Source organism: Anastrepha ludens, chromosome 5 (assembly GCF_028408465.1).
Source record: "Anastrepha ludens isolate Willacy chromosome 5, idAnaLude1.1, whole genome shotgun sequence".
Classification (NCBI taxonomy): domain Eukaryota; kingdom Metazoa; phylum Arthropoda; class Insecta; order Diptera; family Tephritidae; genus Anastrepha; species Anastrepha ludens.
The window spans coordinates 78510477-78522916 of NC_071501.1; the positions used below are offsets into that span (position 1 = coordinate 78510477).

General features: G+C 36.9%; 1 protein-coding gene across 1 annotated transcript in view; it reads right to left on the minus strand.

Annotated features, from left to right (window-relative positions):
• The window catches only part of LOC128863707 (uncharacterized), a 156289-nt gene that overhangs the window by 6797 nt on the left and 137052 nt on the right, over positions 1–12440 (minus strand). The window contains exon 5 of the mRNA XM_054102991.1: positions 2263–2525. Coding sequence (XP_053958966.1) covers positions 2263–2525 — 263 coding nt within the window. The remainder of the gene's footprint in view (positions 1–2262; positions 2526–12440) is intronic.

A 12440-nucleotide genomic window follows, 5' to 3' on the forward strand; every position in this document is an offset into this window, starting at 1 on the left:
AAAAATTGGGTTGATCGAATGGCCTAATGTAAAGCCAGTCGTGGCGGTTATTTAAACGATATTATTGTTCACTCATAAATGACAATGTTCAATCTTCAAAATAAAAAAAAAGGTTTGAAAAAATATTGATCCGTTTTTTTTTTATAGCCGATTAAAAAATCAAATTTTACATGACTCACCCTATAAATACTCAAGAGTTTTAGTCTCTTATCCTTTGCCTGTTTTCATTAAAATAAAACATTAAAACTTAATGAAAATAAATTTGTTAATAAAGTAGTCCAGTTGAACTTTGAATAAAAAAACTATTTTTTTATTAGGTGCGCAACTAAGTTCCCGCTGTTTTTTTGATCAAAATAAAACTATATTCTGAAAAAAACTGATTACAAGTGAATCATTGAAACTATTGCCCATGGCTGACTACTACTTTTTCCCATCTTTCTGGTAGATCTCGATTACCGTCGCGGTGAAACTGTTCATCTTTTGTGGCCACATACCATAACCACATACCTCTTTATAATGAAATAAACATCCGATCATTTATATTAAAAAATAGTTTTTGTTTTTTTTGAATATCAAAATAACACCTCTTATTAGATAACCCCATATTTAATAATGTTTTTTTATGCAAATAATAAAATTTAACTTAAATGTAAATTCAAATTCCTTGTTAAATCCTTAGTTTTCAAATTTTGTTAAAATAATAAATTTTTATCTTAACAAAAAAAAATTGTGTTTAACAAAAATGTTAAAAATTTTCAAAAACAGTAAAATTAAATTAATAAATAAAAAGTGAATTAAATTAAAAAAGAGTTTAATCTTATTATTTGTTAATTTAAACAAAAAAAAAAAAAAACAAATAAGTGAATAGGAACAGAAACTGAATTTCAATAAAAATAAATTTTTGATCAAATATTTCAGTTTGACTGTAATATTAATTAGTAATTAAATTTTTAAAGAATTAGCTAAATTTGATTTTTAATTTAAAAATATATGAAAAATGTTAAAATAAACAGAAATAAAAGTTTTTGTTTTATTTTATTACTCAATTTCCAAATTACATTTTTATGCGAACCAGCAATTTGCTCAAGTTTAAATAAAAAAGAATATTTTTCCTTTTGTAACAACACCTTCTTGCCAAACTGTACCTAGAGACGTAAATGCATACATACATACCCTTCTGCTTGGCACGCACTTTAATGACTTACAGAGTCCTGTTAACACAATTGCCACCAAGCGTGCGGACAATCGCAATACAAATACAACAAGCTATACAAATACGCCCTGAGCGCTTTCACAGCAACCTCACGCTTTGGTTATATTCTTTATGTGTACGAGCGTGAGGGCCGTTTATTGTGTGGTATGGAGGACGGCATCCACTGCCTGATATGACAGTCAATAAACTGTTGTGTGTGTGTATGTAATTTAATTGCAAGTGTGTCAATGAATATATGTACGTCTTTGAAGATTTATATTTTTATTGTTCGCTCTGCGTGTGTGCATTCTTAATTGTGTGTGTTTATTTTGGTAGTTACGTACACTTTGTTGTCAGGCAAAAATTGGTCATTCGCTTATTTTTATGTGCAATGGACATAAACTCGATATACAATAATTACTTCTACATACGCATACTTGCACTTCAGCTGAATTTTCTGCGAAGTTGATAAGTAGCAATAATTTAAATTTAGGTATCCAATAGTTATTTACTTTACATTCCTTAAGGAAATGGTGGAAATTTGACAAAATCATTCAAATTGAAGTGGCGTACTTTCAGCATTTAAGGTTGATAATAAAATTTTTAGGTAGTATCTGTTGAACGCTTTAAAGTTGACCGAGCTAAATAGAAATGATTTAACTTTCCGAGAATTTTATTTTAAAGTCCCTTCAGCCACTTATGCTTTTTTACGTTTTGTTATTTTTACCACTCCAACACCAGCGAACTATTTGAACAATTTTTTTTTCTACATAAGATAAGTGTCCAGAGTTTCGGAATTGCCATCAATACTCTCTCCAACAAGCAGCTTCACACGCACCTGCATTACCATGGAACTCCCGTGTAATTTATACAGTATAATCTTGTTTATTGAAGCGAATAGTCGGTTTTTGAAAGTAAGTTACAGGCAACAATAATTACTTGCAGCTTTTGACCAGCATTCGGTTTATTTACACAACATATTTTTTTTTTCTAAGCGCACAATCAAACTCCCCACTAGCAAATTATTAAGTGAAAAAGAAAAGGTAAAATGCAAAAAATATTCAACTCACCTTCAACTTCATGTCGCCGTGTTTGAAAAATCGTTTACGCACTCGAAATTCCAATCCCAGTCGCGCCATTTCCAAACCCTCACGCCCGACAATGATTGGGTCGTATGGCCGCAGATATGTACGATTCACATGTACGCCATTAATTAACCAACTGAGATGACACACAGGCTTGGATGGCGCCGACGTGCAGTTCACGCGCACAATGTCGTCAATTTGGTATCGAGGCTGACCGCCGGTTATTTGCGGTCCATGCTTTGGTGTAACTGCAAAGAAAAGAACAGAGAAAGCATCGGGTGAGACTATTGAGACTATAAGCGATGTGGCATTAATTGAAATGCATAACAGCGTGCAAAATCAGTTTCGCACGAGAAGGGGAGTGTTTTTGTGGGTTAGAGAACAATCAAGCAAAACCTGTTAGAGTTCAGCAGAGACAAAGGGGTAGCCATGCGTATGCGCTAGCGTAAGGCTATGCGTGTTAATGAAAATGTGTGAGGGCGCCGCTGTTATGCAATATGTGTGGCTCACATACTCGTACTTATCAATGCATGTAGAGAGGGAGAGTTTCGTACACAGAGATTTGTGTGTTGTGGTTAACACACAAAAGTGAGAAACTTTGCCTGGTAAAACCGTATATTTAGCGAGTTTATTACTTCTAATTGAATGTATGAAAGTTGACATAAAAAATTTCTTTTTTTTTTAATTTCTGTTGGTAGTTTCACTTGCGTTGTAATGCAACTTGAATGACATTACTATTGATATTCTGCACTGGAAGGAGCTCTCAATTGTCATGCACTTGAGTTAATTTCAAATTCGCACTTTTTAACTGCCTTCGAAGCTCAATAAATTTAAAATGTTTGCAGTTTCGTGAAAATTATGAAGATAAGTTATATGAGTTAAAGATATAAAAGGTTCCAGAAATTAGTCCCCTAAAAATAATATATTATTTCAAAGACAAGGTCAGACATTGAGCAATAAATATTATCTGGGTGTTAGTCGGCATTTCAAGTAACAAATTCGCCTGAAAAGTCCGAATTGTCGCAGAATATCTCATGGATTTCGTAACACCATAACACACTGCCTTTGAAGACAAACATTGTTAATAAAATTCTGAACAATAGCGAAATAAATATCATTAAACCACCCCCATATTCAACTGAATTCGGAAACGACGAACTTTTTTCTCTTTCCGAAACTCAAGTTGCCTCTTTCAAATCCCCTTTATTAGTTGGTAAACACATACACCCGTGGCCAGCTTAATATTCAATGCACGATATTTATATAAGTTTTAACTACTCTTCCCTTGTTTTAATTTTGAGACATTTTTTGTGAAAACACTGTTAAGTCTGCAACAATTACGTATAAAGTAAAGTTTAAAACACATACAAAAATTTAAAAAATTTAGAAAAATTTTCAAACAAAATTTAAATCATCTAATCACAATTTTAAATAACAAGTGGGTATTAAATTTCATAGCTCATTGAATTTCAGTTCAGGTTCAGTTTCCTTGCTCAAATTCTTCGTTGAGTTTTCATTTTTTTCTGGATCATGCCGAAAATGCATTTGAAATATATTTTGCCTTGGCATGGGTGAATTATTCCAGAAGCTTTCCATGTTATTGGGTATAAAGACAATACATTTTAATGGATAATAATTTTTTTTGTTTTGAAGATTGATTACCGTCCAATTACTTTCTCGACAGAGTTTATCTATAATAGACCATGTGCATATTTCTAGTGGAATTTTACAGCAAAAATAAGTTTTTTTACACGTACAAAGAATGGCCAGTCTTTGCATCTGCGGGGCCCTCAGAACCACACCCACAGATGCACTAAATATTATGCTTAACATTTTACCAATAGAGCAGTACGGTAAGCAAACAGCTGCCAAAGCAACTCTCAGACTAACAGAAATCGGTCTACTCAGAACGAACCAAAGAGGACAGTCTTCAATTTTAGAACAATTCCCCTGCATTCCCAGCACAACGGATTTCTGTAAGACCAAGGACATCAATTTTAATAAACCCTTTGTCGCAGTATTTCCTTCCAAAGAGGAATGGGATAACGGGCTTATTGTTAAGGAAAATGATTTAAACATCTATACAGATGGCTCAAAACTGGACAACAAAGTAGGTGGAGGGGTCTACTCCGATAAACTCGGAGTATGCCAATCATTTCGCTTACCTGACCATTGCAGTGTATTTCAGGCGGAAGTCACTGCCATAAAAGAGGGACTTACAGAAATAAAAACGAGAGTATTATCCACAAATGAAGTCTTCATTTACTCGGACAGTCAAGCGGCAATAAAAGGGCTGGAATCAAAAACGCACTCGTCAGAAACAGTTCTAGAATGTTTTAAACTACTAGATGCCGCCGTATCTAAGTGCTACAAGGTGCACCTTATCTGGGTACCAGGCCACAGGGACATCCCAGGAAATTGTAAGGCGGATGAACTTGCACGAACCGGTACAACGCTCGATCTCGAACCGGATAAGGCGCTGATACCCATGCCCATAGCCACTTGTAAATTACTTATAGACAGGGAAACCATCAAAAAGGTAAATACAAGTTGGCAAAACCTCACAACATGCGAACTAAGCAGACAGACATGGCCGAACTGGAACAGCGGTCGATCGAAGATCTTGCAAAGATTTAACAGAGAAGCTATAAGAAAAATGATAGGTGTATTAACTGGTCATTGTTTAATAGGCAGCCACGCTAGAAGGTTAGGACTACCTTACTTCGATTTCTGTAGAAGCTGTCTTAATACAGAAGAAGAGGAAACAGTCAGACGCCTTTTATGTGAGTGTGAAAGCCTAGCTATGAGAAGGCTGCGCACTCCTGATACATCATTTCTAACAGATGTAGCGGACATAGCCCATCTAAAACTAAAGAAGCTCTGCTCGTTTATCAAAGCAACCGGATGGTTTGAAAAGGAACACGTAGAGTAAGGATAAGCTCCAGTGGTATCAAAATGGACCTGCGAAAGGTCTAAGTGTGTCTTTATGACACCCCCCCACCTACCTACCTACCTAGTTTTTTTAAGTTTTTCCACAGTGGCGCCTAGATACCAGTAGTGAATAATTTGCAGACGCCTTTTTTAATGTCATATAACAATTTTTACCATGAACGTGTTAAAATTATTAAAACTTATTATTAAAATGATGGATCTTTAAGAACAATATATCGTTCCTAATTTTTTTGGTGGAAATAATCGTCCGAATGAATCAACAATGTAAAGGTTGGGTCAACAAGAAAATGGTTCTTTTGACAATAAAGAAGGAACTGCAAGTCCCAAAACTGGACGTTATGTGGAAAATATTGCTACTGTAGCGCAAAGTGTTGCTGAACAACCTTCAACATCGATATCTCGAATTTCTCAACAATTAGGCATTCATGAATCGACGGTTTGGCGGATTTTACCTGTATACAGACACTTTAATGCTATGATTTCTCAGACATGATTTGTAAAATGAAAATAAATGTTAATATTTTTTATATTATTTTTTTCTTTTGAAGGACCCTCTGTTTTATATATAAAACTAGGTTACTTTTTACTCTTTCAACTAATGAAATTTATATACTGCTAAGGCTAGTCGATGTTCGGGAGTATTTCGAAACCCTCCCATTCGTTTGCTAAAGGAATAAAAACAACTTTCTCTTCTACCCAAACAAATTCGAGCATCCACTTTGTTAGTAAAATTGTCAAAAATGAACCATATACGCTTTAAGTTAAATAAACTAATAACCTTCAAAGCTATAAATATAAGTTAAATCTTTTAAGCCCTAGTAATACTATATTTATACTCCTTTAGAATTGCAGTCTAATGTCATTATTGACTATAAAGCTCTAAACTTAAAATTTAGTTAAATCTATTTATTTAGTATTTATTTAAAACCCTTATAAAAATAAACTTTTTGATTAAAAATAATTTATCCTTATAAATAGATTTACAATCTATCGCCTAATCTTCAGCCATTTAATCGTTTAGTTACTCTTTAATAATAAAGAATATTTTAATTGTCTTAATCGCGACAATGATTATTCTCAACAAATCATAAAGATATTGGAATATTATATTTTATCTTTGGAGCATGAGCCGGTATAGTAGGAACATCTCTTAGAATTCTAATTCGAACTGTAGTTACTTTTACACTTTGTTTTCCTAAAACTCAAACTACATAACCAGAAAAATTTTAGAAAATTTACCTAACATTTTTAACATAATTTGAAGCTTTGCATAATATGATTTTTATTGTAGTTTGACCTACATTTACATATAAAAAAGAAGTATTATATTTACAGTGCGACATCGTGGTGCATATGAGACGAGATGGTAGGATATTTTAAATTCACCACCAAAGTGAAGTAGTTTGTTTTAAATTTTGCAGTAGTGGCCACTGTCTGTAGAAAGTTCTGCCGGAGGTTATATTTCTTTTGCAGTGACACGATTTATGACGTTTTGTTGAAAATATGAAATCGAAGAACAATTTTAGACTAGACTTTCCGAAGTTGTACCAAAATACAACCTCAGAATAAATTCAACTAACGCTGTCTAAGAAACATATACGAGGTGTGTTCAAAAAGTATCGCAAATTTTGTGTTTTCTTTTCAAAAATTATTTATTTATTCATGAATATCTATTTTGCCCCTTCAAAGTAAACCCCTTAAGATATTACGCACTTATGCCAACGTTTTTTCCAATTTTCGAAGCACTTCGAAACCCTTTTTTTATCTTGTTCAGCTTCTCCTTCGATGCCGTCTTTATCTCGTCAATCGTAGCGTAGCGTCGTCCTTTCATGGGCTCTTCAGTTTCGGGTATAAGAAAAAGTCACAGGGGGCCAGATCTGGGGAATACGGTGGTTGTGGCATCATTAGTGTGTTATTTTTGGCCAAAAAGTCGCGCCCAAGCAACGATGTGTGAGCAGGGGCGTTATCGTGATGCAAGAGCCAATTTTTGTGCTTTCAAAAATCCGTGCGCTTCTGCCGGATCGCTTCGCGCAAATTGCGCATAACTTGCATTTAATATTCCTTGTGGACCGTTTTACCCTGTGGCAAGAACTTATGATGCACAATGCCCCTGAAATCGAAGAAAACGGTAAGCAAAACTTTTACATTCACTTGGTTCGTGCGGCAGCTTCCATTGAGATGATTGAGCTTTGGTTCCCACGTCATAACCATAAACGCACAATTCGTCACCAGTTCTGACCCTCTGGAGCAAATTTCGGCCGTCGCGGACAGAGTCCAACATTTCATTAGTAATGTTCATGCGATGCTGTTTTTGGTCGAAATTGAGCAGTTTTGGTACAAATTTTGCGGCGACCTGTCTCATGCCCAAATCATTGAAAAAAAATCGAATGGCACGAGCCAATCGACATGTCTGGTTCCTCAGCAACTCCTTTAACGGTGATTCGACGATTGGCCAATACCATTTTCTTCACTTCATCGATTTTTTCGCCTGTTGTTGAAGTGCTCGGGCATCCGGCACGCTCGGCCTTCTAAGAACATTTTGCACCACCGATAAACGTTGCTTTGGTTCAAAGTAGCTTCTCCGTATGACACAGTCAACATTCGGAATGCATCCGCGCACTTAATTTCGTTTTTCACACAAAATTTTATACAGGTTCTTTGATCCATCTTTTTGAATAGATAAAAATCGAAGACCAGCCGAAAGACGTGCAGGCAAAGCAGCTGTTAACAATTAACTGAACATTCAAGATGGCCGAACTCGTCGGCATGGGTGACAGGCATGAGTACCAACATATCGCCACAAAAAAATCGAAATTCGAATAAAATCGATTCAAAAAACAGTAGCTGTACAGGGTTTGATTGAAAAGTAATGAGCCTTTCTTTTTTACGCAGTTTTATTAAACCTTTTCGCTTATACAACTAATATTCTTCATTATAAGACCCTTGAGCGTCAAAACACCACTGGTAGCGGTCCTTCCACTGCAGGAAACATTTTTTAAACTCATCCGCCGAAATCGCGTTCAATTCGGCTGTCACTTTTATCGCCTCGATGGAGTCGAAACGCCTCCCCTTCAGCTTTCTTTTCAGGCGCGGGAACAAGAAGAAGTCCGGAGGGGACAGGTCTGGGCTATAGGGAGGGTGGGGAAGTACCGGAACCCCCATCTTGGCCAATGCAGAGGCATAGAGGACGGCGCTGTGCGCCGGCGCATTGTCGTGATGAAGGGTTCAATTGTTGACAGGGTCGGGCCGAACCCGGGCGACGCGGTTTTTCAGCCGAAGGAGCACTTCTTTGTAAAATGCCGCGTTTACAGTGCTTCCTGGAGGTACAAACTCCTTGTGGACGATGCCTCGAAAGTCGAAAAAGATGATCAGCTGCATTTTCGCCACTGCAAAATCCTAACACACTTTTTAAACAGTTTTCACGCGCTGGGACCGGTTTCTAGTGAAAGGGGAAGGTCCAACGATCATTTTGCCCCACCAGCCGATTCGGTTGATCGCTTGGCGGACGCTCTGCGCGGGAAGGCTCATTACTTTTCAATCAAACCCTGCATTTTGAGATAATAGATCTTAATCTTTGCAAGGTATTAAATATTCTTATGTATCTCAAGTTGTTACCTAACATCAAATACCGCCAAAAATCGTGCTTTCGCTTTCGTGTGTCGAAATATCTGAAATTTTGTCATGTTAAGGCTATTCTAAATTCAGATTTCAACACAGAATATCAAAAATCATTTGAAATGGAAAAAGTTTAGTCTGGTGCTTGGCTCAAAATTTATGAGAACATGAGGCCAGGAATAGCTCCCTTTGGTTTCCTGACTCAATTTGATGAATATTGGTTGTGCTGGAGGTTATATCAAACTAATAAATTACCGAACTATGGTTCGATTAGTGGAAAGCTAAAAGTTACTCTTCTATATCACTATGAATATAGTCAACTGCTTCCTCAAAGACAAATACTCACTTGCGGCTGCACTTATGGGTACACTACATACACTGCAGATCCTGATATGTTCTCAAACCGGAAGCGTTGAAACAGTACCATAATGATTTACCTTCCTACATTAGCTCGGCCCCAAAAGGTTGTTTGACTGCTCCTATATGCTATTGATTAGGAAATTCTTGCCTGACTTCCTACAGAAGTTGCAAGCTGCTTGAATCGTACACAAAATAGCCGCTCAGGGCACTTTCAGGGGAGTGTGAATCAAATATTTTCTGCACCTGCGCGGATCAAAAGTAACGAAACTTATCAAAGAGTAGAGATCTCGGCCTAAACCAAAAAATGATTCCGATATTCAAAATTCTTCCAACGCTAGATTGTTTTACGAGTACTAAGCTTAAAAAGAAACTAGGGTCTGTCAGACTCACGCACGGTAGAAGTGAAACTTCTAAGTTGGTTGTTCCATGCATGGGAGCCCCGGTTTAGATCTCTCCCCCCTCTCTCGTGTTAAATTCAGGTTTTCATATTTTTTTTTTATATGTTAATGTATTATTAAAATCCGTGAGAATCCCGATCAATGTATTATAAGACGCAATTATTCACTTCGAACATACCATTTGAGATATGTTTCTATTATTAATCTTAGTTGATTTTTTCCGCTGAGCTGTTGTTGTCTTTCTGGCAACATTTTGTGTTATTGGTTGAGACTGTCGATGCACCTGTACCGTATGTTGTATATGTTGTGGACCATCATCTGGGCTAAGGACTGGAGCAACAGGCGTATTGGGCTGAGCGACTTTTCGCTGTTGCTTTTCTTTTGATGGCGCAATGTTTGCAGCACCAGTTTCAATCGATTTCAACAATTTCTGACGTTCTCGGTACGCTTTACTAATCGCAGCTTGCGTTTTAGGTGGAGGTTTCGGAGGCCGTGCGAGTTTTTGATGCTGTCTGTAATTCCTACTGTATTCAGCCCATTTCGTTATTGTGGGCTTCGGCTCTGCATTTGTTGCTGCACTTGATGCTTGAAGCGCGTCCACATTCGAATCCGTTGAAGAAATCACGTCCCTAGATCATATATTAGTGTTCTTATTTTCCAATCAATTTTATATTACGATTAAAAAGCGTATTGATGACAGAAAGAACGCGATAAACCAATTTACCGGGGCTGTGTATTAATTACGAGTTTAGTGAATTTTCTATTCAAACCCACACGTTAACGAGGTTATGTATTCAAAATCCCTCATTCGTGATGTATTTCATCGTACATTTATGTGATATATTTTTTGATATATTTATTTGATATATTTACTTAATATATATTTACCTTGGATTGCCATGTATTTCATCAGGCATATTGGAGACAACTATCTGTTGATGAGTCGCATCTGATGCGCAAGTTTGGGTCACACCAGTCTCACTCTGACTCATTTTGCCCGTAACTTAATTGTTCACCAACACACACTGAATTTCCTCTAAATAGTTACGCAATAAAGAAAAATCAATAGCCGTAATACGTATATTCCTTCGATTTAGCGATATTGGTAAAAACTATTAAGAATATCGCTTCGTTCAGTGCGAATCACAGGTCAACGCAATATCCTAACCTCGCTTCACACTTACTGAACGGCTGATGCACGGCGTGGGTAGTTTGCTATAGAGCAAACGGGAGAGAAAGAAAGGCATTCGAGAGAGAAGGGGAGAGACGGCGTGTCTCGGTGGCTCCCTCACATCGTTCAGCGCTTGCGATGCGAGAGAGCGACAGAGGGAGCGAATAGGCGAGAGTGGGAAGGAGCAGCTGCTCCTTGGCCCAGCCCATTTGACGGATTTCGGTAACGCTCCGAACTTACCGTTTCACTCGCCTATTTTCAATCTGCCTTGGGGCCCCCGACGCGCCTAAAGAAGTTTCACTTCAAAAAGGCGCAATGCGATTACTCGTTAGCCCATCCATGGCTTGCTTGTTTTATAATATAATTAAAATTTTGGAGTCAAAATTCTTAGGTTCAAAGCTATGCAAAAATTTTAAATTACAAGTAGCCAACCCGTTTTCTGCAAATAAAGAAATACCATTTCAGCATTTATAATGCGTGAGCATACATTTTGTTAGTATGTGTGTATGTATGTGCTTGTGCTTGTGCTTGTGCTTGCATAAATTTGAACACTGTAAGTATATTTCACGCTTGCAACAAATTTTATGTTTCACATTCAGTTGTGTTGCTTGGTGCTGTTATAAAATTTTAGCCGCTTCCCCTCTACCTGCGTACTCGTATTTGCTATTGTACGCCATAAAATATGCGTCATAAAATTTGATAGCCAAACGCAGCGCAGCACCAGGCCAGTCCCCAGAAAGGGGGCACAGGAAATGACTGCTAACATAACGGAACGCATAACGCATTGTAACATTATGTTGCTGCAAGTCAAATTTCAAAAGCATAAAATGTCCATTGAAATTTATTTACTGTAAAATTTACATGTGCACGTAATAAAAATTAAGTAATTAAAAACTACCCACACCGACTACTGCTTACATACATAGGTACATACACACTTATACTTGTGCTGGAACATGCCACTGCCACAATGCGCTGTCAGTAGCAGTTGCCTGCCTGTGTGGCGCGGCGCTCAAGAGTCAGCAGTGACTAACAGTCAACACGAATAATCGCACAAATGAACAAACAAACAAATAAACAAATATGAAGTGAGTTTATGCAAATAAGGAGAAGATTTGGACGCGTACAAGTGAACAACATTTTTCCATTAAACCATCTAATGTAACACTTCGAATGGGTTTATTTGAAATGGATATTGTGTAACCGAAAATATTTCACACCAAACGCAGAAATAAAATGGAAAATATTTGCAAAGGATTTACTAATTTATTTGTGCAGCGAGGGGAACAGATTTTTCGTAGCAGATTTCACAGAATTGTTTTCCATAGGAAGGAACAGAAATGTTGGTGCAAAGCTTCACTCAACCAAATTGCAAATTTTATGTCGAAATAAAAATTATTCAGGAAGAATTTCATACACACGTGAAACCATAGATTTTATATGGAATTGTTGCGCACTCAAATCTTCATTTTCTTATCAATTAAACTTTTTAAAGAACTTTGAATATTTAAGTGAGTAAATTAAATTGGCCGCCGTAGTCGAATGAGTAAATGCGTGGCTACCATTCAGAATTCAGAGAGAACCTAGGTTCGAATCTTGGTGGACGACGAAAATGAAGAAAAATTGTTTTCTAATAGCGGTCGCCTCTCGGCAGGCAATTTTTTCGT